Source organism: Topomyia yanbarensis, chromosome 3 (genome assembly GCF_030247195.1).
Source record: "Topomyia yanbarensis strain Yona2022 chromosome 3, ASM3024719v1, whole genome shotgun sequence".
NCBI classification, from domain to species: Eukaryota; Metazoa; Arthropoda; class Insecta; order Diptera; family Culicidae; genus Topomyia; species Topomyia yanbarensis.
This window is the reverse complement of record NC_080672.1, coordinates 279,023,257-279,050,898: the sequence shown is the minus strand read 5'-3', so window position 1 is coordinate 279,050,898 and position 27,642 is coordinate 279,023,257. Positions and strand designations below refer to the sequence as shown.

The window sequence follows — 27,642 nt, the reverse complement described above, 5'->3', positions numbered from 1 at the left end:
AGCACCTTATGGATAGGACGATAATATCAAAATATATCAAAAAAATGATATTTAAAACTCGATTATACCTGTTTTTCGTACGGGATAAAACTTGCTTACTTGCCCCCATATGGTTTGTGTGCAACATGGGCCATAATATTGCACATAAAGGTCGAAAAGTTGATTCAAATTATTGTATGCAAGAGGAATATGGCGCTCCTTTACACTGTTTTCATTTGGCTTCAGGATGCAGCCATTTCTGCAATGACAGGTACTAACGTGTTAGACCGGACTAAACTCAGGCCTAAAATCAAAGATAGTACCGTGCGGCGGTACCAACTAGCTTCAAGCTTACCGCTATAAAAGAACTAGCTCCGTGCACCCTCGCTAGAAAGCCTTATGAAATGCGTTTTACTTACACAAATTCACACATTCCTCCTAATACTAATAAATCAGTAGCTCGGTTTAGAACATGTTCTTATTATTGTTATTTATCTTAAGTTTATTACCTTAACATATTTTTTCAATATTTATGATGCAAACACGCTTTAAATGTCATGATAACATTTATTACTCCTTGAAACTTTTTTTATATTTGTATATTTTCTAAGATTTAGGAATAGGGATTTTTTCATAAAAAAAATGTTAAAATTCATTTTCTCAATATTTATTAGTTGTCTTGTGAGTATAGTTGTATTTGACACATATCTTAAACATATAAAATCAAACAGTTTTGCAGAAGAAAGTTTTTGGATAGAACTCCCCTATCAAAAGATAGAACGGATCTAGATCAGTTTCCACTTGTCTAGATCAAAACCAAAGTTGTCGAAATTTTGCTCATTTTTATTCAAAATTCTTTACTGATGACACTAAGCCTCCAGGATGTATACCCAGAGCGCTACAGGTTTGGAGCGTCGAAAGTAGCATTCTGCCACTATGCGACTTGCTGTTTCTCATTACATAGCCTCGCCTCACTAATGAATGCAAATCTACCAAAATACTCACCAAAAAGTTCACCAGTCCATTGTTATCAAATTAAGAGAAATTAGCCAATCATTAGTTCGTTGAGATGTCTGTTCAGTGTTATTGAAATATTACAATAAAGTTTCTGTCTGGTATTAATATGAGAGAAGATTGACGATGAAACTAACGTAAAAATGGACTTTGGGTAAATCCAAGGTTAAAATTAAAAAAAAAATTCGCTTGGGTCTGAGTAAATTTCAATTGCTTTCTTCGTGACAATAATTTTATAAAATAAATAAATTGAATTGACTGATAACATTTATTCTCATAGAAGCTGTAGCATCTCAGCACATAAACATCCTAACACCATCATGTAAGCAAACTCACAACTTCTATGATTTAAATAGCCACTATTCTGAATTGGACATAATAAAATCGTAATTGGCATCTACTAGACCCATTATATTTTCGTACTTAAAAAATCGCTCAAATTTAGTGGGCAATGTCGAGCATTTTATTACCATAATTTTAAATGTTAACAATCGGATATAAAAAAATTATCTGTGCCAATAGTAGTGGTGTATACTTTTGCAGGTCAATCTAAACCATTTTTGCCTTGTGGCCTAATTTTCAGAGAAATCCGCCACTGTGCATTGTCTTAATTCGTCTAGTATAGTTGTCAAATTCAGTCCAGTCTGGCATGTTTCGAGTTTTGTGCTTGCCTTTACAAACGATTACATTGGTTATCGTACATATAAAGAACGGTTTCTTTATTTACAAGGCAATATGTTCCTTATAAATAGTGGAACGATGACTAGACGGATTCCGTAATGCAGAAGCCAAACAGTTGGCAGCAGAAAGCCAGAGATTACGTAAAAATATAATGCTGTGCTGTGTCTTTTGTCGCTTTATCCATTGTGATGGTAGTCCTCACAAGATACATAGATCTCCGACTTCACCAGTATCTTTACATAATTTATGGCAATGAATGCGCGTGGTTCATCCCAATAGAAATAACAGTTCATGATAGGTCGACGAAACAGGAGGACCATTGCTCCATTATTGTGCGTATTTTATTACATCTGCCACTGTTGGATCTCCACGAAGCGGTCTATCATTAAGTCATATTTAGAATTCCCATTCGACTCTCCGTCTATAAAGATTGTAGGATAACAGCGAAGAGAAGATTCAGAATTAATTTACGTTGCCAATAAATGTCCATTTCCAACTCGACAATGGACCCGGCTGCTCACGATTGATAATGGAATCACTCAGACGGCGCGAAATGATTCAGGGTTCCTCTAGCATCGTCGCTTTGATGACACTGAATGGCAACCGCAGCGAAAAACGAATAATGGCATTGATGCTGCAATTCGCTTGATTAAAAGAAATCTGATAAAAGTATGACGATACTCAGTAAAATGCATTTGTCGCATTTCATTTCGAATTAATATCAATTATAGTGCGTTGTTTTTGTCACAACCCGCTTCGTCAGAGGGCGAGCAACCGAAAGTTATTTGCTGTATTCTACATGGTGCAGCATATTTGTAATGATGAAATATATCTAAAATTTAACGGGAAATGACAGTCGAAGGATTTAGGTTTTTATAATTGTAACACATTGCTCATTGGTCCAGATTTACCCCCATTATATGATATTTTGATAGTGTTTGTAATGAACGGGTTAACCCATCGAAACAACATCGTCATGGTCCGGTAGGTTCCATGTTAAAACTTTTGTATATGAGAAAGGCAAAACCATATTTTTGTGACCATATGTGGTGTTTTGATGATTGTAAAATTTGTAGCATGGTCCGTTACAAATTTTACAATGATTGTTTCGAGGGGTTGTATAGTGTTTGAGCCCAAGAATAGTAGCTCGGGTAGCGGGTCTAGCCCACGTTTTTACATTGGGATGTTTTATTTTTTACAAAGGCAGATATTGTCTTGGACAATATGGTCGCCTAGAGGGAACATGGTATGGATATAATAATGTATAATAGTGGTTCTCATCCAGTTGTGTCGATAATATTTTTGGATAACGCCAAGTAACATTTGTAGTGCAGTTGTCTCAATTATTGACACTACGTTGAGATGAAAATGAATTCAGAGTTGACACATTTTTTTTCTCTCAAATTAACTATTGAATTAATTTCAGTATTATGTAACTGCTACTAAACTGATTGCTCGCTTCGTTTACTGGACTTTTTGTGCCATCGCAAACAAACACTTTATTGCGTGATGAATCCGTCGCTTGTACAAGTTTTTTCGGCGGTGCGAAACAAAAGAGAGATTCGAAACAAATATTGTGTGATATCTTCCCACGGATGTGAAAATACAAAACCGTCCCCAACCTGTTAATGTTGGTACAATTATGACTTAATTTGGCTCGAGCACGGTTGAAATAATTTGTGGGGTAATTGCCCCTCACTCCTCTCCTTAATAAAATAACATAGTGGGTGTTGTCCACTTACACCATCAACGAATCCAGTACAAGGATTACACCCAACTAATTTAATAGAAGTTTTATTGTTCTGCTATATCACGTTCAATTGATGGGTCTGTTGTTGCCTGTTTCGTTATACTCCTTCAGTGTCGTGCAAATCGCCCGACACTGTTGTCGACAACGCTGATGAAATCTACCGATTCGGTCAAGGTATTAAATTTCGATTGTTAATTATAGATCGGATTAATCTTGTCGTACTGGTCTATTCTACTGGATAAACAAGTTGTGCGGTTTTTATTTTTATACTTGACTCATATTTCATGGCGTAGATTGTTCAAACCAGTTTCAACAATACCGTATTTATGTATGCGAATTTTGTACACCACACTACGGCCAGAGGCAAGTAACACGATGAAAGAACTTCATCATTCTCCAGATTTCAGAGCGTAGTGTCCAAATTTGAGCCAAATAATTATAGCTATTGAACCAATGTGCAAAAAGTTTCTGTGGATTTTTTTCTCCGATTTATATGGAGAAAAAGCACTTGTTCATATTTTTGTCGATTCATTTTTACATTCAAAAATAAGAATTTTGATTTTTTTTTATTTCAATTATAGAGGTTTTAATCTTAAGGTCATTCGCCTCTTCGGGTTAGAAAAATCTCTTAGGAAAAATTTCTAACCCTATGTGCGGGGTCGGGACTCGAACCCAGGTGCGCTGCGTACAAGGCAATCGATTTACCAATACGCTACGCCCACTCCCCAATTTTGAATATATTTCACTACGAAAAAAATGCTTGTTAGTTTTTTTTTAAAGAAGAATGGGGATTCAGCAGTCGATGACCACAGTTTTTAATTTTGTAAGTACATTCAGTACCTATATTGTAGTAGCATTTCAGTGTTAGTGACAAGAATATTTAACATTATATACAAACAACAGTTTTATACTTAGGGTAATTTGGGGAGAGATGCCGCACATTTCTAAAAATCGATCCTGCATCAAAGTAAACCATCCAATATTTAATGAAATAATTTTTATCAATTGCGGCAAGTTTCTAAAACACTGTGAAATGGATTTGGAAAAAAAATTCTTCAAATTTCCATGAACATTTAAAAAAAAAGGTTATTGCGGGAGAGATGCCGCATGTGCGGGTGAGGCGCCGCACCGTGGTCACAAACTGAAAAATGGTGAACAAAAGTATTTGCTAGCTCTCTTTGATGTTTTTGTGATTGGGTGCCTTCAGCTGAGTTTCATGAAGTTTGAAAACACCTATAAATCGGCTAGCACCTTAATTTTTCTTAAGTGGGTACTACCATTTAAAAAACATTTTTTTTATTCAGCATTTTAAAAAATATTTTTCTTTTGAAACCTTGTGTAACGGATAAGCTGGAGTAACTTGATTAAGCGTACTTTTCATTTATATATTTGTACGAGCGATATATATCTATGTGTTGGTAAGGGTTCCTTGAAAGCAGTTTTTGGTTGTTTCTCCCAACAATGAATTTTTATAACTTAACTTTGTTCTTGAAAGATTCATTTTGAAAAAGCATCAATTCGTTGAAATTTTCGTTTTTATCCCAGTATTAACATAACTACAAATCATTGCGTTCACGAAAAATAGGGCCTGAAACTTTAAAGTATAAACCGAAGTAACTATTACTTAGATACATATCGCTCGTTTGAATGTATAGATAAATAGACTCATTATGTTATATGTCATTGTGTTAGGTCCGTTAGTTTGTGGATATACAGTAGGTGTCCGTTTTTGGCAACAATTTTATTTTTTTCAGTTGCCAAAACCGGAACCGCGCCAAAAATGGAACCTTAATTTTAAAGTTTAGATTTTCAATTTACGATTTCAAAAATGTTTCAAGGATTTTTAAGCAAAGAAAAAATAAGCAAATTCAATTTTATTCATGTTTTTATCAAATTCAGACGTCGCACGGTGGGGCAGAATGCTACTTTCGACACTCAAAACCTCTAGCGCCTTGAGTATATATCCTGGAGGATTAGTGTCTTTAGCAAAGTATTTTAGATGGAAATGATAATTATTTTGACAACTTTGGTTTTGATCTAGATAAGTAGAAATCGATCTAGATCAGTTATATCTTTTGACAGAGGTGTTCTATCAAAAAACTTCCTTCGGCAAAGTTGTTTGTTTGATATTTTTAACACATGTACTGAATACATTTATACTATATAACTAATGTAGATGGCACTACATGACATTTAAAAAAATACTCAAGAAAATGAATTTTAACATTTTTTTATGAAAAATATGTCTAGAAATAATTTTTTTTTTATTCATTTCGTTTATTTGATAGGCACAAATGCGTTAGCTTGGCGGTGCCAAATGCTTGTGTTTTTACATTTTGGATATCTTAAAACTAGGAGGTTACAATGTTGAAATATTTTGTTTACAAAGGAAAAAAAAAGAGTTTACAGCTATCTTAAGACTAGAAATAAGATTCAATATACAAGAGAGGGCCAAAAGATTTTTTTATGAAAAAATTTAAAACAAGGGATTCACTTTGATATACAAGAGAGGGAGTAATAGTATTTTACGAAATATTTTACGGTTATCTTAAAACTAACAATATAGTTTAGTACACAAAAGGAGGAACAAATAAGATGGAGGACAAGAGTTTCAATAAAGAGTAAAAATTATAGCTATCTTAAAACTAGGAATACAGAATACTAATTTGAATTTTTTAACTAAAACTTATGCTTGGTCAAGATATTCAGACGGTGGCTTATTTCCGCATCAGTGTAGCAGCAGTTGTATCAAGGACAGGGGAGAGACAGGGAAGGAAGAGCAAAACTTGCAACTTTCGCTCGAACGGGGGGGGGGGGGGGTAAGGGGGATCAGCGAAACAAATTTGCGCCTCAGTCTAGTAAGTCGTCGAGTACCGGATTGGCGGATGGTATTCTTCGGACCCGCGGGGAATCCTTCAAAAATCATCGGACCTCGAGTCGCTCTCGCTTCAGTTTCCTTCTATGCAGGCGTAGTGGTAAGGGCGACGGCGGTTACATAGTGGCACTCTGGAGCTGATCGGTTCCACAAGGCAGGAGGAAACTCTAAAAACGAGAAATAAAAGAGAGGGGCTAAATTGGGATATTTATCGTTTTTATGAAGGTATAAATAAGGGACATATAGGGGAAATCACGAGTTGCCAGCATATCTCGGACTGGTACATTGGGTGGTCTACCTCGGGCCCGAAGAGATTCCTTTAACTGAGACCTGGCGTCACAATACCCGGCGCATACCCAGACAACGTGTTCGATGTCGTGATAGCCCTCGTCACAAGCGCACAGACTACTCTCCGCAAGCCCAATACGCCGCAAATGCGCATCCATGGTGTAGTGATTGGACATAAGTCGGGACATTACGCGAATAAAATCCCGACCCACATCCATCCCCCCGAACCAAGGCTTCGTTGATACCTTTGGGATAATCGAATGTAGCCATCGTCCAAGTTCCCCGTTGCTCCACGAGGTTTGCCAACTGTTGAGCGTCCTCTGATGACAAATACTAAAAAATTCGTTGAAGCAGATTGGTCTTTCGTATATGTCACCATTTAATGCGCCCACCTTTGCTAATGAGTCGGCCTTTTCATTGCCCGGGATAGAACAATGAGAGGGGACCCAAACAAAGGTAATCTGATAAGATTTTTCAGATAACGTACACAAGGACTCCTGTATCATCCCCAGAAAATACGGGAGTTGCTTTTTAGCCTTCACCGCACGAAGAGCCTCGATAGAGCTGAGGCTGTCCGAAACGATGAAGTAGTGATCTGTGGGCAGAGTGTCGATGATCCCAAGGGTGTACTGAATTGCAGCTAACTCTGCGACGTAAACTGAAGCGGGATCATTGAGCTTGAATGAAGCGGTGATAGTATTGTTGAAGATACCGAAGCCAGTGGACCCATCGAGATTTGATCCGTCAGTGTAAAACATTTTGTCGCAGTCGACTTCTCGGAATTTATTATAAAATATATTGGGGATCATCTGCGGGCGTATATGGTCCGGGATTCCACGAATCTCTTCCTTCATGGATGTGTCGAAGAATACAGTAGAATCAAAAGTATCTAGGAAACGGACACGGTTGGGATTGTACGAAGAAGGATTGATGCTCTGTGCCATGTAGTCGAAGTACAAGGACATAAAACGGGTTTGAGAATTAAGCTCGACGAGCCTCTCGAAATTTTGAATTACCAACGGGTTCAGAATGTCGCATCGGATGAGCAATCGATATGAGAGTTCCCAAAATCGATTTTTTAGCGGAAGAACGCCCGCCAGCACTTCGAGACTCATCGTATGGGTCGAGTGCATGCAACCCAAGGCAATGCGCAAGCAACGATACTGGATTCTCTCCAGTTTGATGAAGTGTATGTTCGCAGCGGAGCGGAAACAGAAACACCCGTACTCCATCACCGACAATATCGTTGTTTGGTACAACCTGATCAGGTCTCCTGGGTGAGCACCCCACCATGTTCCAGTTATTGTTCGGAGAAAATTGATCCTTTGTTGGCATTTCTGTTTCAGATACCTAATGTGACATCCCCAGGTACCTTTAGAGTCGAACCAGACCCCGAGATATTTAAATGTGAAAACCTGGTTGATCGTTGCACCCATTAACAAAAGCTGGAGTTGCGCCGGCTCACGCTTCCTAGAAAAAACAACCAACTCAGTTTTCTCCGTGGAGAACTCAATACCCAGCTGAAGAGTCCAAGCAGACAAATTGTCCAAGGTATTTTGTAATGGTCCTTGCAAGTCGGCAGCTTTGGGCCCTGTAACAGAGACCACCCCGTCGTCTGCAAGTTGCCTTAGCGTGCATTAATTGGCAAGACAATCGTCAATGTCATTCACGTAGAAATTGTAGAGCAGGGGACTTAGACATGAGCCCTGGGGAAGACCCATGTAGCTAAATCGCGATGTTGTTAAATCGCCATGCGAAAAGTGCATGTGCTTTTCAGACAACAGGTTTAGCAAAAAGTTATTTAAAATTGGCGAAAGACCATGCTGGTGCAGCTTCTCTGACAGAATGTTGATAGAAACTGAGTCAAAAGCCCCCTTAATATCCAAGAAGACTGATGCCATCTGCTCTTTGTTAGCATAGGCCATTTGGATTTCTGTAGAAAGCAACGCAAGGCAATCGTTCGTCCCTTTGCCTTTGCGGAAGCCAAATTGTGTATCTGACAGTAAGCCATTTGCTTCAACCCAATTGTCGAGGCGAAACAAGATCATTTTCTCGAATAACTTCCGAATACAGGACAGCATTGCAATCGGCCGATACGAGTTGTGGTCGGAGGCTGGTTTTCCTGGTTTTTGGATGGCGATGACCTTCACTTGCCTCCATTCATGAGGGACAATGTTACCCTCAAGAAACTTGTTAAATAAATTCAACAAGCGCCTTTTTGCAGTGTCAGGCAGATTCTTCAGCAAGTTGAATTTGATTCTGTCTAACCCTGGGGCGTTATTGTTGCACGATAAGAGAGCAAGTGAGAACTCCACCATCGAAAACGGTGTTTCGTTCGCGGTATCGTGAGGAGACGCGGCGCGGCACGTTTTCTGTACCGGGACAGAGTCCGGACAGATCTTCTTGGCGAAAGCGAATATCCAACGGTTTGAATATTCCACGTTCTCGTTGGTACTATTACGGTTACGCATACGTCGAGCCGTACCCCAAAGAGTGCTCATCGCTGTTTCTCTCGTTAACCCGTCGCCGAACCGGCGCCAATAACTGCGTTTTTTGGCTTTCATTAGACTCTTCATTCGCCTTTCTAACGACTCGTACTGTTGATAGCTAGCGGGTAACCCGTCTTCCCGGAAGGCCTTATATGCAGTGGACTTTTCCGCGTACAGCTCTGAGCACTCTTTATCCCACCACAGGGTGGGAGACCGTCCATGGGTATTCGCGCTGGGTACTGGTTTAGTCTGAGCTTGACTCGCACTGTCGAGAATCAAGCCAGCCAAAAACCTGTACTCTTCCTCCGGAGGAAGTTCTTGAGTGGATTCGATTTTAACGGATATCGCGGTCGCGTAACTCTTCCAATCAATGTTCCGTGTGAGGTCGTATGAGACATTGATTGTTTCCGATGGTCTTGAACCGTTAGCAATTGAAATCACGATAGGCAAATGATCGCTACCGTGGGGATCAGGGATCACCTTCCATATGCAATCTAACTGTAGCGATGTCGAGCAAAGCGACAAATCCAACGCGCTTGCGCGTGCTGGTGGTGTAGGAATCCGCGTCATTTCTCCCGTGTTTAAGATGGTCATGTTGAAATTATCGCAAAGATCTTGGATTAATGTTGATCTATTATCATCATGAAGACAGCCCCATACCGTACCGTGCGAGTTAAAGTCTCCCAGAACTAGCCGCGGTGCCGGTAAGGATTCCGTGATATTACAAAGCGTTCGGTGCCCTACCGAGGCTCTAGGAGGAATGTAGATGGAAGCAATGCAAAGGTCTTTACCTTTGATTAAAACTTGACAAGCGACAATTTCAATGCCTGGTGTCGAAGGGAGGTTAATTCGGTTGAAAGAATAGCACTTTTTGATCCCCAAAAGTACTCCTCCATAGGGGTTTTCTCGATCCAGACGAATTATATTAAAGTCGTGGAAGTTGAGATTTATATCGGAAGTTAACCAAGTTTCACATAATGCGAAAGCATCACATTTTAAACTATTTAGTAAAAATTTAAAGGAATCGATTTTCGGGAGGATACTTCTGCTGTTCCACTGTAGAACAGTGATCGAATCGTTCGTTGACTTAGCCATCGAAGGATACGATCGCTGCAAGGAGGGGCCATTTAGTAGTCAACTGCTTCAAAAATGTTTGCACTATAGGGAGAAAACGTATCAGAAGGCTTTTAAGAGGATCAGTAACATTGAAAGCTGTGAAAATTAAGTCCACTATGTCAGAAAATTTCATTAGTCCGCTACTGGACTGAGTATCTGTTTGAAAAAAGGGGACACTTGGGGTTTTGGATGTCCCTGGAAGTGGTGGGTTCTCCTTGTTAGAATTAATATTTCCAAGTCCTGGAGCAAATTGCTTCGGCTTTTGTGCATCACTTCCGTTGGATTTATTGGTTGTAGATGGCGCACTCTGAGTGGACGACACCTTGGCACCCTTACGAGGCAATGTAGGGGAGGCTGGATTTCTCCTCTTCCTGGATTCCCCTGGGTTAACCAAAGATGTTCCCTCTCGTGGGTCGTCAGATTCTTGCTCAACGTTAGCCAAACCAGCATAGGGATTTTCAGACAGGACAGATGGCGAAGCATTCTTTAGCATTTCTGCATAAGAACGCCTTGAGCGTTCCTTAAGGGAGCGCTTAATTTTATCCCCGCGCTGCTTGTACGCAGGACATGATTTAAGAGCATGTGAAGGGCCCCCGCAGCAAATACACTTTTCAGTTTCTTTGTCGCAAGAGTCATCCTCATGCTCTCCTTCGCATTTGCCGCATCGTTTCTTATTTCCACAATATGTGGCTGTGTGGCCCAACTGCTTGCAATTGCTGCAGCTCATGACCCGCGGTACAAACAGGCGAACTGGTAGGCGAACCCTGTCAAGGAGGATGTAGTTGGGAAGAGAGGACCCGGCGAATGTCACCCGAAGCGAGCCTGATAGAGAGTAGGTAGTCTTACCTCCCTCGGTGTTTGCGGTATACAATTGTTTGCATTCTAAGATCTTAATCTGTTCAAGAGAGGGGTCCTTAAAGCAGCCAACCCCGTGCTCCAACAGTTCTTCGCATTTCAGGCCCGGTTCGGACACTACCCCATCGATTTCACAGGCCACACAAGGCACGTATGCTTTAAATTCCCGCGTAAAGCGCTCACAGCAAGCAATCGCGTTTGCCTGGCCGAGATCATTCACTAGAACACGTATCTTGTTTGCCCGAACACGTGTTATCTGAGTTACGGCCGGGTAATTAGCAGTCAGATCTCGAGAAAGTTTTAATATATTAACCGGTTTCTCTCCGGTCCGAAAATATACCACCCATGGCCCAGAGGAACCTTCTGGGTACTGCTTTATACGGGGAGCAATGCGAGTATTAGGGGGATCAGGGACTTCCATGATTACATCAGATGGTATTTCGCCCTCGGCCATTTAAGCACGAGGGCAGAGCGTTATATAAACGGGAATGTGTCTTATTATTTGATTACAAGGTAGAGTAAAAGTAGGGAAAAGGAAAGAAAGCAAACGAGGAAAAAAAAAATAAAGCAAAACTTATCTGCAAACAACATCGATTGTTCCGCACCAGCGAAAACAATGTACTGGATTTACTGCCGGCACCAGCAGAATGGCAGCTAACGAACGAACAAAGGATGACCTTCAATCACTGAAATTTACACAACGAACACCACTGTGAAATATAACGATCCGTTCCGTTCAAAGGTTGGGAGACGTATGTCTAGAAATAATTGTTTATTCCTAAATCTTCGAAAATATACAACATTAAAAAAAAGCTTCAAAGTGTTAAATGTTATCATGACATTTCTCCTGGGATTGTTATCTTTTCTTTCGTGAATATTAATGAACAATTTTGTTTAAAAAACATAGCTTTTTTTTTAAAATAAATAAATTTTATAATAATGACTAACCAATCGTCGATCTTCCAGATGGAATTGATAGTTTGAAAATCAAAATGCAAGATAGTTAGGTTTGAAGAAAACTTATATAAATCACTTACAACTATCCAAACAAAAAGAATTAAACATCAGTACTGCAGTGTAAATGTGCTCCAATAAAAGTTCCAAAAATTTCTAGAACAATGCATTTGCGAGAAATTAACACATCAAAAGATAATATAAGCAACCCTACTTTTCAAGAGCCACCCTACCTTAAATCTTTAAAAAAGAAAATCATAATAAATTAACCAGTATAGATAGCCTTGTTTATTCAGCAATCTTGCTTCAATTCATTTGTGTTATTATATTGTAGGGAATTGTGCAGGAAAACTTCACACATCTAAACTGTCGATACTTTGAACACCTCAACCACAAGGACCATCCCAATTCCATTTATTTGAAAAAAAAATTGCCAAAAAAACTAACAAATTTGCCAAATTATTTGGGAACCATCACTTTTGTATTCCTAAATACTGCTTTGGGACGCACCGTGGTCAGCTTTCGATATGTACTGAAAATTTAGTGCTAAGTTTTGTATTGACGTCGTAATAATCCAAAGAGAAAGAGGCTCGCAATGTTACTAAGGTTCTATTGGAAATTTTCTCCAGAACTAGCTTTTTTGCAGTGTAGCGCATTCCTCTGTACTTGACTCTTAAAATGCACATGCTCTGGGCCTTACCATAAAAATTGACTCCGTCAAACATTAGTTACACTGTTACCAGTTATATTATACATAAATAATACATTTCTATACCTATTGTGATCATTAAACAAAACACGTATAGTGTAAAATATAGTTAACCCTTAAATGCATAACACTATTATAAAACAACATTGTGAAAAAACATCTCAAAATTATCACAGTAATGTATTGAAACTGTAAGACAATTTTAACAAAATTTAAAAAAAAAAAAAATGATTTGCCCTTTGAGGGTTAATATGACCCCCATGTTTGGAAATAAAGTCAAATGTGATGTCAATTTATTAAAAAAATATCTGTTGCACATCTTTAAAAGACTTATTATGTACAACAAGAATGTTGCCAAAAACGGAACCCATTTATTGCCAAAATCGGAGTGTGCCAAAATGGGAGCATGCCAAAAACGGAACGTGCCAAAAACGGAATCTTACTGTACCTCATTAGGAACCTATACCTGACGCAAAGAATCATTCAATGACATTCTGAGGTGAAAAAAATACATTTTAGCTAAGTATACTCCGTCATCGAGTGCGACATTTCACCCACAATTTTGATGCGGCATCTCTCCCAATTGTATTGGATAGATGCCGCACAACGACATTTTCTACTGAAATTATGGATGACCGTGCTCATGATCAGAATGCCTTCTAAAAGGTCCCAGCTATTCAACCGAAACATGATTTACCAAAAAGAAATCGAACAATTTAAAAAAAAAAAAACGAAATTTTAATATGGTGCTGAAAATTTTTCGACGCTCCGTGATGCAACTGGACGCACATAAAAATTTTCATGAGTTAACAATAAGGATTATTTTACATCTCCAGTGTTGTAATTCTTCGAAAGACAAACTCGCAATATCATATTACCGTAAAAAAGTGACCCTATATACGAGATATAGAGAGTGCGGCATCACACCCGACGCGGCATCTTTCCCGAAATTACCCTATTACCAATATCTAGAGGAGGAAATTGAGGAAATAAAGCAGTGTCCAGTACTACCGAAACAATACCGTTATATGGGCATGTACGTATACTAAATTAGTGTGTGTGTTTTCTTTATTTTAGTCGTTACTAACGCCTTACTTTTCAATAACGGGGCCCCTTTTCAAAATTTCGGAAGCAAAGTCGTGAAAACTCACACTCACTAACACAAATTGCTTACTCTCTCATATACACTCACAATGTCTCATTCCAAACGTACAAATGTAGCCTTCGCGATAACACAAACCTGGTCACAAATGCGAATGCCCGGGATCTCGCCAACATTCAAACACCCCGGTAATTAAGTGAACGTTTGCACCTAAAAATTTACTAACGCGGTCTCAAGCATCAACCCACCGCTCGCGCAATCATGAATCGGTCACGTCCGGAAGTCTCTACCCTTGATCCTAGCAGCCAAACATGCGAATGGCCACACGCTTATAAAAATAATGTGTTCACGCGAAGTTACATACACACTAGCACACGTGACAAAAACGTCACCATACAAACGCACGAGCTCCTTGCGATTATCCACGCACAACCACACCCACGATCTCGCAAACAGGATAACACCCTGGTGACTAAGTGAACGGTTTAGCACTTATAAATTCCAAATGCGGTCTTAACAGTGAACCTCCAAATGCCCGTGTTCGCGCGATCATGAATCGGTTTCTTCCGGAAGCCCCTATTCTCGGCCATAGTAGCATAAGTCCAATGCCTTTACGTGAACCAATCAAAAAGATGATGCTCATATCCATTAAACTACACGTTCCATGGCGACATGAAAATCGAATTTATACACACGAAGTCGCATACACGCAACAAACAAACATACAAATGCTTGAGCCCTTCGCGATCATCCACTCAACCTACACCCGCGCTTTCGCAGACATGATAACATCCCGGTGATAATATGAACCTCTAAGCACTTATACACACTCAAACGCTGTCTCAAGCGTGAACCTACAGTTCCCCACACTCGCGCTATCATGAATCGGGTACGTCCGGAAGTCTCTATCCTCGATTCCAGAAGTTTAGGTTCATGTATTCAATTGAATCAATTACAAAGATAGCTCTCATATCCACTGGACAACACGATCCAAGGCGACATGACCGGGAACTCTAGTGATATGGAGTAACCCACTCCCTGTCAGAATGTGATCGATACACGAAAACTAAAAAAATCAGAATGACGGTCCGCGTGGCCAAAAACGTACGTGAATATGTGAATGGCCACAGGGTTACAAAATCGGATCGATCGAACTACTTCATTCGCACTGTGTTTATTTATTTGTATAAACGACATGCAATCTGAAAATTGCAATTGGCACCCGTTATCGAGTGTCTTATTTCAATAAGTTAACTGTGGTAGAAATATTACTATACCACAATCTCGTTCTTCTTTAGCTATAATTATAGTTGATAGGCTTTGTGAATCTACGACGTACATATTAGATTCATATTATTGCATTAGTTGGTCCACGCATAGAAAAAAACAAAATGAAAAAATCTCGACAAACATATGATTACGGCCTAAAAGCCAACTGTCAAAATCCATTTTGAATGGAAATTCCGGACAAACCGTTACGCGCCAATCAGAGATGTTTATAGTAACCGAAAGAAAAATATGTTTCCTTTCATAAACTGTTGTGAACTGTGTTCGGCTAGTAACGGTTTGTCCGGAATTTCCATTCAAAGTGGATTTTGACAGTTGGCTTTTAGGCCGTAATCATATGTTTGTCGAGAAATGCTCTTTTGAAACATGAATACTTCGTGACATCAGCATTAAATTGTGGGTTACGAATGAGTCTGTAATATGTGGTGTACCATACTGTGAACATCTGTGGTATCACACTGTGTACTCATTCGCAACGTGAGTGCCTATACGTGGAGTTCATCAAAGTAGCCTGCTACTTCGACCAGTCTACAGGTAATACGTTCGATAACATATCGTGCTAGGTGATTCTTTTCCCATTCTGGGGTATACAGAATACAATATTGTAGTAGACGCTGATAGCTGCTGTTTAACAAAATGAGACACATCAGCACCCTTCGATTTAATTATCGCATAATTAAATCTCTTTGGAATAAATTCTTCAAAGTCACGGCGGAATGGCTCATTTAGCGATAGACAACGCTTCCATTCGATGTAAATTTCACCCATTAGCCATGTCATTATCATGCCGAACATGAATGTAAAATAATTTGATAACTAATGTCTTTCTTCTTTCTCGCCTTTTCTGTTTTAATTTCAGTTATTCGTCATCGAACGCCAGGTGTTCGACTTCCTCGGGTTTATGTGGGCACCGATACTGGTGAACTTCTTTCATATAATATTTGTGATATTTGGATTCTTCGGTGCCTATCAATATCGTCCAAAATATTTAATAACGGTAAGTATTGCTTTAAGCTACTATACATATTCAGCGATCATATTTGTGTGTACTCTAAAAGATTTCATACCGCAGGTTGTACGTACGTACATCTAGTACTATGCCTTTGACAAACTAATCGTGATTTAAAATAAATCCTTGACTTATTGAAACGATTTTTAAATGAAAACGGGTACATTCAACTGGTTCATGTGAAAAAGCAGCTGCGAGCAGCATTATCAAGGCGTTTGAATTAATAATCAATATCAACAACCTCTCAACCGAGCTGTTTGACGAAAACTTATGTACACGTAAAATTTTATTTATGCATCGATAGCATACTTTTCTATCTGCTTCTCGTGTCTTCTGCTGTAAATTTTTTGCATTGGACATATTCGGTCTATCCGCTCATTGAATGCTTACTAGAAGTATATGCATGAAAATGTATAACAATCACATCAGAAGAAAAGAGAGGGAATATAAAGTATGCTAACTATGCATATTTTTGTTTCTCAGTGTAAGTGATAACCAAAGACCCAACTAACTTCGCTGGCTCGCATTAGGTCCCCTTAGAGTGGGCGTCCGCTCTTAATTTTGCAATTTACTATTTCGCTGTTAAAAGTGTGTTTCTCATAGTAATGTTAGACAAGTGCAAAGAACAATAGCTAATGTTACAGAATGTTCACGAAAAACCGATTCACCACAATTTCAATGACTTTCTTGTAAAGAGTGTTTTTTGCCTTTCTCCATAGAAAGGTATTGCTATTACTCTGAAACCCGACTTTTTAACGGAGGCCCGGAGGGCCGAGTGACATACCATTCGATTCAGTTCGTCGAGTTTGACAAATGTCTGTGTGTGTACGCGAACACAATCTCACTCACTTTTCTCAGAGATGGTTGAACTGATTTTCACAAACTTAGTCCCAAATGAAAGGTGCAACGTTCCCATAGGCTGCTATTGAATTTCTAATGGATCCGACTTCCGGTTCGGGAATTACAGGGTGATGAGTACGATCACGTAGAAAATGTCGATTTTAATAAATTCTGCAATGAATGTATAATGGTGAAATTTTTTCCAAAATGTGACTACAACTGCTTCGATTTGTAGTACTAGGTCACTAACAGCCATTCAAAGTCTTTTTGTTCACCATCATCGGTTCCTGAAGCCCCGGCGGAAGTATCCAAATTCAGAATAACAGTCACATCGGTTTCTCGGAGATGGCTAGACCGAATCAACCAAACTTAGTCTCAAATGAAAGATGTACGTCCCCGTAAATGGCTATTAAATTTTATCCCGAACCGACTTCCGGTTCCGGAGTTACGGGTTGTGGCGTGCGATTAGCAAATTGTGATTCAAACCCATACTCCGATGAAAGCAAAAAGGTAAAAATTTCGCTAAAATGTCTCAAATAACTTAAATTTGCAGTTCTAGGTCACCGACGGCCAAACAAACTTTCATTGACTACATTGACCACCATAGATGGTTCCGGAAGAGCCCGGGAAAAGCGGCCATCTTTCAAAACTAGCAAACTCATGTCAGTTTCTCGGAAATGGTTGGGTCGATTTCCACAAAATTAGTCCCAAATGATAGCTATAATATCCCCACAGATGTCTATAAAATTTAGTACGCATCGCTTATATGGTTCCGGAAATATACACTGAACCGTCCGGTCACATACGAAATTCCCATATAAGCCGGAACTTAAATTTGTTTTCAAAGGGGGAACCCCATGAAATTTCAGAAATCGAATTCGTATTTTTGATGCCAAACACCCTTAAAATGCATGAAACGTCGAGATTTTATGTAATCATGAAAATTTTTTTTATAAAAATCGACTTTTTGAGACTGCCGATTTCGCACCTTTTTTCAGTTCAATATTACCGTGGCTGTTTTTTCTTTTGCAAAATTTTAGAACTCGAATAATGATTTCTTTTCTTGTATATTTGTTATGTAATGTTTAATAATATTAAAATATAATATATGTATTTGGAATCTTTTAATGAATATAAACAACGCAAACATTCTCGTGTTCATGATTGAGAAAGACACAATTGCACCGCTAGGTGGATTAAAACAGGTTTTTATTATTTTTTTCAATTGTGATTTTTTGATAACTGAGTTTACATATCAACTTAAATTTTTCATTTAAACTACACAGTTTTTTCTACAATTTTATGATGCAAAAACTATACGCTTGAACAATGTCCATTGCTCTTCCTGCTTGAAAGGCATTTTCATAACTGAAGAGCAAATGTTAAAATCAAACAGAAGGCATGATGCCACACACATACATGTTTAAAATGTGGGGTGTGCAGGTTTTTTAACACACGATAAAAAGTGCGTCAAGTTGAAGTTGACCAATTTTTTATCGAAAAATTCTTTATTGCGTTATTTGCGCGCCCTACAATCGATGGAATTGGAATCAATATCCTTGCTTCGTTCCTAAGAATCAATCGGTATGATGACAAAAATGGCCTCTTTTCTGGGCGAAACGAAACCTCGAATGTACCATTTGAGCCAATGTGTTGAAAAAAGATGGCAGAAATAGGACTGTAATAGGTTCAATACTCTTTTTACATTTGATTAATTTATATGCCATCAATGTGCCTCGGTATTCTCAACATATTCGTATTAAAAGTGACCGTTTCATTATAAAATGACGAATTAAATATTTTTTGTGTTCCTTTTCTCGGAAAAGTCGTGGGGTGTCGGGTTTACCTATTGTTTTGGGCATACCCCGACCACAGTCTATAATATCGAACTTCGTTCATACCCACTATAGAAAGACTTCTATTTCTACTTCGTTTTAGTGATTTTTATAATTTAACAGTATAGGTGCGATTTTAACAAACCATATTATTTGTCTGTGAGCTTTTTAATTATTGTACTTCTATCTCTTAATTGTCAACCTTTCTTTATTTTCAGTACTCACTATGGAATCTTCTATGGATAGGATGGAACGTATTTTTAATATGCTTTTATTTAAACACAGGGATTTTAGATAGGGTAAGTATACACGAAATTCTCACATGTAATGTCAAACAAAAATACCGCTCAATTGAGATTGATAATATGATATATTATTTCATATTCATTCACACACAATTGTCCATAATTTTGAATGTGCTATACACTTTTGGCCCTCAGTAAAGTTGTTCACAAAATAAGCTCTTCAATATTTCTGAAGGCTTTAACTTGTTTTTGTAAAATAGGTGTACCCTGAACTTGAACCTTCGCAAGTTCCCCGGGGATCTCAAGAAGCGTCATAGGTGGTAAATCTGGTTGAAGCTACTTTGATTGATCTAGATCTGCAAATCCAAATAATGTAGCACTTATTTTAATAGGTATAACAGCATTTGGACATCTAGGTGGTAATTGTTTATATGGGGATTTACTGTGTGACCACACTCTTCAACCCGTAACTCCGATACGGAAAGTGCGATCAACAAAAATTTCAATACCACCTTATAAGAGCGCTATACGTTCATTTGAAACTAAGTTCATGCACATCGATTCAGTAATCTCTAAGAGTATTGAGAGACATTATTTGGCACACACATACACACGCACACACACATAAACACTCACAGACCTTTTACGATCTCGATGAATTGAATCGAATAGTATATAACACTCTGTCTGCCCGGGCCTCGGTTGGAAAGACGAATTTTGGAGTGATTGCATAGCCTTTCTTTATATGAAAAAGGCAGGAATTTGTAGCAAATATCGCACTTCAAGGAGGATTAATCATTGCAACTATATCACTAAAATGAAGGTTTTGAATCGTCATAAAACATCCCAGACGACATCATTGTTATAAACTTTATAGTTTTCGCGTGGATGTTTTATCGAAAATTTTTGGCAAAAAAGCCACTTTGTCACCCTTAAAAATAAAATAAAATAGCTGAGATAATTACTTCCAAAATCATTACTCATCAAACAAAATTATAAACTGCATACTTCTAAAGATTCCCATTGATGGAATTCAGGAATAGGTTTCGTTCTTAGCAAGTATAGTCAAGTCATAACAACAAAAGCGTCATCATAAGTTACGAAAGTATACAATTAGCTTACTTCTTGATTAGCTTCGCACTCATTCTATTAATTTAGCCTTGATGGAAGTGAACTACTGCAATTTTTCCCGTTCATTCGGTCTGTCGTAGCTGGTTTGCTTGCTCTGTCTACAAAATCCAATTAAAATCTTTGTTCCAATTCGTACAGCAAAAGTTTCATACTATATCGTCACTCGCAAAGTGGGGATGTGCGACATATTCGATACAGACGCGACATGCCAAAGTTAGATAAGATCGTTGATAACATCGTTAGATACATATGTGATTGAGCGAACATACTATAGAGTGAAGAAATCGGAAATATTAGCTTTCCCACTGGTTATATGAAATGAGAATGTTTTGTGCTTGGATGGTGCGGTGTTAGATGAGTAGGTATATGTAGGGGGATTTCTTTTCTATTTATTCCTATTAGTCAGAGTGCCACACAACTTCATTGAGTAGGCCTACAATCAATGGATAGTGCTTCAACCGATATCAATAACTGAGCTTCATTATTAAGAAGTAGTATAATAACAAAACTGACGCGAAGTATGTAAAAAACATATTTAATCCACCTAGCAGTGAGATGAGACATTTCTTACGCATATCCCTGTTCGATCATTCATTAGTTTGCAGGCCTCATGCGAAGTAGGTACCCAACTACAGATGGGATGAACACAGTTTCGAGTCCTGCAGTAATAAAACCTCAAACTGAATAAATTATAGAAATTGATAATCCTTCCTAGGATTCGCTGGTTGGATAAAGTAAAGTACGATATTTTTGCCGACGCACGTGAATCATCCGTTCCCGATCAGCATAGCATAGCTATCTCAAGCATTAATCCACCCCTTGCGCGATTATGAACTGGTCACGTCCGGAAGTCTCTACCCTCGGTCCTAGTAGCCTAGACTCATGCTTTCAATTGGACCATTCAAAAAAAATGACGCTTATATACACTGGTCAACACGTTCCGTGGCGATATGACCGGGAACTCTAGTGATATTTGGGAACTCTCTTTTAGTATCTGAACATTCAAGAACACACGCGAATAGCCACACGATTATAAAATAGAATTTATCCACGCGAAATTAAGTTACATACACGCCAGCTGACGCGACAAACACGGCTGTCATGTGCTGAAGAGCGGAACGCGAAACGTTAAAAACAATTTCACGGTAGGTTTTGTGTCATTATGCACAAAGTGTTTTTTATCATATTCCTTAGAGAAAACTACGCGACAAACACGTTTACATACAAACGCTTGAGCTTCGTCTACGCACAACTACGCCCGCGATCTCACAAACATGAAAACACTCCGGTGATTGAGTAAACATTTTAGCACTTACAAACTCATACATGCGGTCTCACGCACGGCACATGTGTTCGCGCGACTATAGATCGGTCACGTCCGAAAGTTCCTTACCCTCGGCCCTAGTAGCATAGGTCCATGCCTTCGGTTCAATTCAGTTGACCGGGGACTTGAGTGGTATGGGGAACCTCACGCTCTTCTAGCATTCAGCACGTCAACATACAAATGCTTAAGACCTCACCTTGACGACTAAGTGAACATTTTAGCACTTATAAATTTACAACTTCGGTCTCAAGAGTGTACCTACGTGCACGTGTTCGCGCGATCATGAATCGGTCACGTTCGGAAATCTTTACCCTCGGTCCTAGTAGACTAGCCCCATGCCTTCAGTTGGACCAATAAAAAAATTACGCTCATATCTCCTAGACAACACGTTTCATGGTGACATGATCGGGAGGTCTAGTGATATGGAAGAACTCGCGGCAACGCAAGCAGTTTACGCTTACAATCCATTGTTCAAAATCCGCCTAGTTGGACAAAATTTTATTTTGGATTGTTCATAATTTAACTTTTTACCTTTGTTTAAAAGGTTTAATAGAGTTTTCTCAAAATATTAAATCTTGAGGACGAATGTTCGATATTTACAGAAGCTGAAAGGTGAAATAGATGATGAATTCTGAAAAAAACTGTATTCAAAACCCATGTTATTCAATCTTTTTAGCTAAGATTCCGATTAAGGTCGAACTGATTTCATGTGAAAAGTTATTCGCTGGAATTATACTTGCCATTCGATTTAGTTGATACAAGCTTCTCTTCTCGCTCAAATATGAAGAGCTAATAATAAATCGTGCATTAAATTAAAGTTATAATGTTCAAAGTGGCTATATTTTTTTGAAACTTATTTTGCCCCTTTCTGTCCCGAGATATGAAAAAAGGTGATTTTCCATGATATTTCTGAAGCAGACGCGTGGTAGTGATGGATTACTCAAGGGTCGTAACACAATTTATAAATGTCTTCCAGCAATATCAATAATTAAAAAATGTTCTGCTAAAAATTCACACCTATTTCTTTGAAAATAAGTTTTCAGTGCACTTTATATTCGTAAATTTTGAATTTTCGAACCACTCTAAGTGCCAAAATATCGAAGGAAAAAAATGAACATCAAATATAAATTCAGTGTCACACAATTACCCTAATGTGAAGCTTTCATGCTATGCGGGGCACTTTTAAGGTTTTGTTCGACTTTTGTATGGAAGGTGATCACTGTGTGACATACGGCCTGGAATAAGTTAGTTACAAATGACAGGCCGATTTATTCTCAACTTTAAATGTCAATATTATCGTCAAAAATTTTGTTTTCAAAAATTCCATCGAAACTGTGATTTCACCTAGTTTGGGTGGCCCGTTTGAAAAAAGTTTGGTTCTGTATGTTTACATTTCCTGCATGGTTATTTGTTACTATTATTTGTCTTGTTTCTATATTGTAGTATTTTACAGAGTCCCTGGCATGGAAAACAGAAACACAACGTTGCATTTAAAGTCAACGAAATCATACCATTTTGATTGGATAGAGTGGATGACTGCATGAATGATAGGTTTGCGGTACGCGGGTCGCTTGGTTTATGGTTAATCTGCAATCACCTTTCTGCAATCTATTCCGACTGCAATGCTAGTTTTAGGAATGATGCAGCTATTCTGTGCGTTCCACGCCACGAGTCTGATTGTGTTGGCCTAGTGCCAAGATAAATTACTTTTTACTGTCGCTATTATTCCCGAATATTGCATTGCACATGTTTTTGTAGTCGGTACATTTTTAGTGCACATATTCCAAAATGCGGTATACAACCATCGCGTCCCTATTCACTTTTAAAGTGCGTTGCTGATTCCAGTGCACTGCACTCGTTGCGGTTTGTTCTCTCTGTCTGGGCCAGGCCATTCAACTTTTTTGCAACGTTGCTTAGACACGGTCGAACATTGTGACGATTTTAAATTCACAGGAAAATGTCCATTGTGGCTTTGGAAGTTGCAATTTAAATGTTTTGTACAAAGACACAATTATAAATAGTCTAGAATTGCGGGATTATTTAATTTATATGTTTCCGTTTAATTGACGTCATATTTTTTACTGTTTGCAGGATAGTGACTTATTAAATATGGGCACCGGAAGCGTGTCGTGGTTCGAGGTAAACGGCTATGGCTGCAAGCCAACCTATCCGACGAACATCACTTCGGAGGATCCGTACCGACCAGTGAGGCCCGAGCGGGTCGATGGCTGTGTTCTGGAGTATCACATAGTGGAAATTGTTCATTCCAGTATACAATGTGCGCTAGCGGTAAGTCGATTTGTTTCACCTAGGTCCAACCTATAAACTGCAGTGAAGATTAGCTGGTTCTCATGGCTATTTTGTTCGTTTCAGATACTTGGTTTCTTTGGAGCCATCTGTCTGGGGCATACGTATCTAGACGAGGACGATAGCTGTAAGTAGTCAAATACTAAGTTCAACCGTTTGTCTATCTGCAGTTGGTTGAACTGCCTCAACCTGTTTTTTTTCTTGTTTCTATCTACAAATCCCCAATCTTCCTTCACCTCCACCTGTGATTTTTGCCATTTATATTAGTTTAGCTAGGTTAGAGCTTACAATCTCTTCCATTTACTAACCCATTTCTAGTAAAGGGATTTTCTAAAAATTAGAAAACTAACAAGTATTAATATAGTTTTACTTCATTATCTCGTTCATCTTTGTGGGATGTTTGTAGCCATCATAAACAATTTCACTTATGTAATTTTAGTTTAGTTTCTTATATTTTTTATTAGTGAAATCTTATCTTGTCCAAATTTGATTATCTTATGTAGACTTGATCTTTCTCAGATATCCATGTGAATTCTACATAACATAAAAGTAGCGCCGGGAGGGTTTTCTATTCGGAATAAATTATGTAATAAACATAATTTCGCTCTCAAAATAATAAATTATAAATTTACAGTTCTACCGTTCCACACGGTATTGTCTAGAACTACGACCTGTTCAGATACGTCACAATAATGTGCTTTGCGTGCAAACTTAGGTGTGAAGTGTTGTTTATTGTTGAGTCAGGAACTTTCCAAGATGATTTGTATACATTTTAACCTGAAAATCAGTTATGTAACAAAAACAACTACAAAAAGCGGATCAGAAGAATTTCACTGTCGTTGTTGACATGTAAAGAGTTTTGTTAGACATCTAACAAAGTAAGTTTAAATCTTATCGAAAATTTCTACTTAATGTTATAATAGTTCATAGCACAAGCTATCAACGCCATATGTTCTATAATAGGGTCGGTTTAAGCCCAAGGACATCATTTTGGTGTGAGGCGTTTGATGAAGCGCAATTTTATTGCCTGCTTATAAACCTCGACCCATTGCCTTACCTGTTGAATCACGTGGAAAGTTGAGCTGCTATGTTTTATGCCCGTGTCGCGGCGGTTGCTCGTTATTCAAGCGGGATGAAGGCAATAATAGCTTTCACCTCCACTTGCTGCATCGTGGAGCAGAAAGTTCAATGCAATCTCATTGGCCATATGCACTAGATTTGCATTTACCACAATTTCAGCAAGGCGAATAGAGTGAGATATATTTTTGAAATGTACTACGGAGCGAATGCTACGAATATACTCACAAAAATTGCCTACAGCGCTATCTTTTCCGTGTATAGAAACTATTTTATGATTGCACGGCCGTAACCTTCCATTCCATTTTGCCCAGAAGTAGTTTTTAGGATCTATATTGAGTGGGGCTTCGTATAGTTTGCTACCCTTGAGATAGACAAACACAGCACAAGCAGCATGGTAGTTCATGAATGTAGATGGAATTTCAAATTAGATTCAATTTCAGACTTTCTACGCTAGCGGCGAGATTTGTAAAAACTCTGTTGACTGCATACAGTTCTTTTCTGGGGCAAAAACACAAATTTACGTTGTCTCTCCAAACGGGAAAATACTTCAGGCTAGCATGAAAATCGAAAAAAGGTTTGGGGGGGACTTGACCAAGCGCGAGATTCAACAATTATCAATAACGTATTCTATTTGGTTCCTAAAATTTTTCTAAAAATATTTTTATACTTATGCCATCATGTAATTTTTAAAGTTTGGAGTGCAAAACTTTTCCCTCACAGAAAATATTCCGTAATTCATGAATTTGCGTTAAATGATATAATTTTTTATCAGACTTTGAATGGACGTAGTAATTAATTTTTTATAGTAAAATTAAATCCACTCTAACTGTTGTTTTAACAAAAAGAAGGGGCTCACAAACTACGAAGATATAATAAAGCTAAGTGGTTTAGTTTAAGTCAAAATGCCTGCTAAATTTGCATTTCGGACCACTGTGCAATGTATTTTATGACAACTTATAATCGTGTTTTGAGTATTATACAACAGATCACTTGTAATCCGCTTATAGGCGGGGTTGGTGGCCACAGGTTTAAGAAGTAAGGCCAATATGTAAAAAAACGAATTCTTTATATCAGTTTAAAGCTCTTCTCATTCTAAATTATTCTCTTGAAACGCCTCGACAATATAAAACATCAGTAACGTTCTACTAATCTTGACGGGCTTTTTTCTCTAATCACATGGGTCTGAAAGAAATTTAAAAAAAGGATGCAGATTTGCATTTCATTTTCTAATATTTATTTCTCTATCCCATCACAGTTTGGATTCATGCTGTAATTCGAATAAAATATCAAAAAAATTTGCCTGATGTCCGCTCAGCTAGCCCCCTCCCTTGTCTATTCAGTTTCTTTGATAATACCACATCTATATTGTCTTGGTTCCTGGAATACTGTGTCGCTTAATATTGCTAGCAATTCTATATTAACCCATTATATCCTAGCGTATGAAATTTCATACGCAGAACTATCCATCGTTTTACGCGTATTTACTACAGAATTTTGGCATCTAACTGCTTTATTATTGCACTAATGGGATCATTGCACCTCATATTTCATTGTGAAACAAGACAACTGCCATTTTTTATAATTTTGTTTACATTTTTGAACCATGTATAGTTGGGGCAAATGGCGGCTGAAAAGTAAGCAATACATTTAATTGAATTTTATTGTTGAAATTCGTGCTAATAATTCCATTATGTGACAAAACGTTCCTACAGGTGTAAAAGAAGTGTTGTCTATCATAAAATCCGAAGAAATATGTCAAACAACTTAAAATTTGTTGTTTTTATTTAAGCGTACGAATTTTTTTGCACGAGATATTTTCATTCTCAAAACCATTTTAAGCGGTGATTTTATTTTTCCCATAATCCTTGATACATTTTTTGGTGGAATTGAAGATATCACTGCATTTGGCTCACTTTTTGAAACCCCTGGGTTATAGTGGGTTAAGATTAATATATCACAGACTATTTATCAGATAATCATATAGTTCTTTGAGTAAATGGTATAAAGGATGATAATTTCAAGCCATAACTTAGGTATCTGGCACTATTTGATATATTTCTAAAATATAAAGAGAAGAATCATCAAATAGTTCAGGCAAAGAATCAATAGAAATCATAATGCCAAGATATTTTTAAGATAATTTGGTAGACATATTAAAATGAATTGGTTGGCAGCGCTGTTAAATCAGGATACATTCGGAAGAAAACATTGCTTTGATCTGTTATTCTATACTGGCGAAAGAGCCATGTTTTTTTCCTTGGGCAATTTTATCATTCTAGGAAAACATCATCAAGTAGCATAGTAGGTTTAAAGAAGCATCGAGAGGAAGTAGATGGTATAGATTAATAATTGAAAAGGTTGCCTCGTGTACGGATTGAACGTCGCAACCGACAGGTTGTAGCATGGTATGATGTTGCTCTATGAAATCTTTTTATCCAAACAATTATGTTAATAGTGCTGGGTCCGTCCGTTGGTAATTGCTTCTCGTGAGTCTTGTCTATATGGAAAGCTTATTTTTTGGGATTATCGTCGAACCCTTTTTTTGTTTAAAGTCAATTTGGAACTGGTTGTAGAACTCTTGGTAGTCAGTTCCAATCAATTTCTAACCAGTCCGACAAATGGTTAAACGTAACGAACAACTTGTTTATGGGAGGGGTTCTCAGAACATGCAACTTTACATGAGTTTCTTTAAAAAAATTCGTTTAACCCTTAAATGCATTTCAAAATAATTATAGTTAAGCACACAGCAAGGCAAGGCGATTTTTGCAACAT

At 38.1% G+C, this 27,642-nt stretch overlaps 1 protein-coding gene across 2 annotated transcripts in view; it reads left to right on the top strand.

Annotated features, from left to right (window-relative positions):
* Positions 1-27,642, top strand: part of LOC131693063 (sodium/potassium-transporting ATPase subunit beta-1-interacting protein) — a 124,713-nt gene that overhangs the window by 59,555 nt on the left and 37,516 nt on the right. For both annotated transcript variants that reach the window (XM_058980541.1, XM_058980540.1), the window contains exons 2-5: positions 15,959-16,096; positions 19,002-19,082; positions 23,575-23,772; positions 23,857-23,917. In XM_058980541.1, coding sequence (XP_058836524.1) covers positions 15,959-16,096; positions 19,002-19,082; positions 23,575-23,772; positions 23,857-23,917 — 478 coding nt within the window. The remainder of the gene's footprint in view (positions 1-15,958; positions 16,097-19,001; positions 19,083-23,574; positions 23,773-23,856; positions 23,918-27,642) is intronic.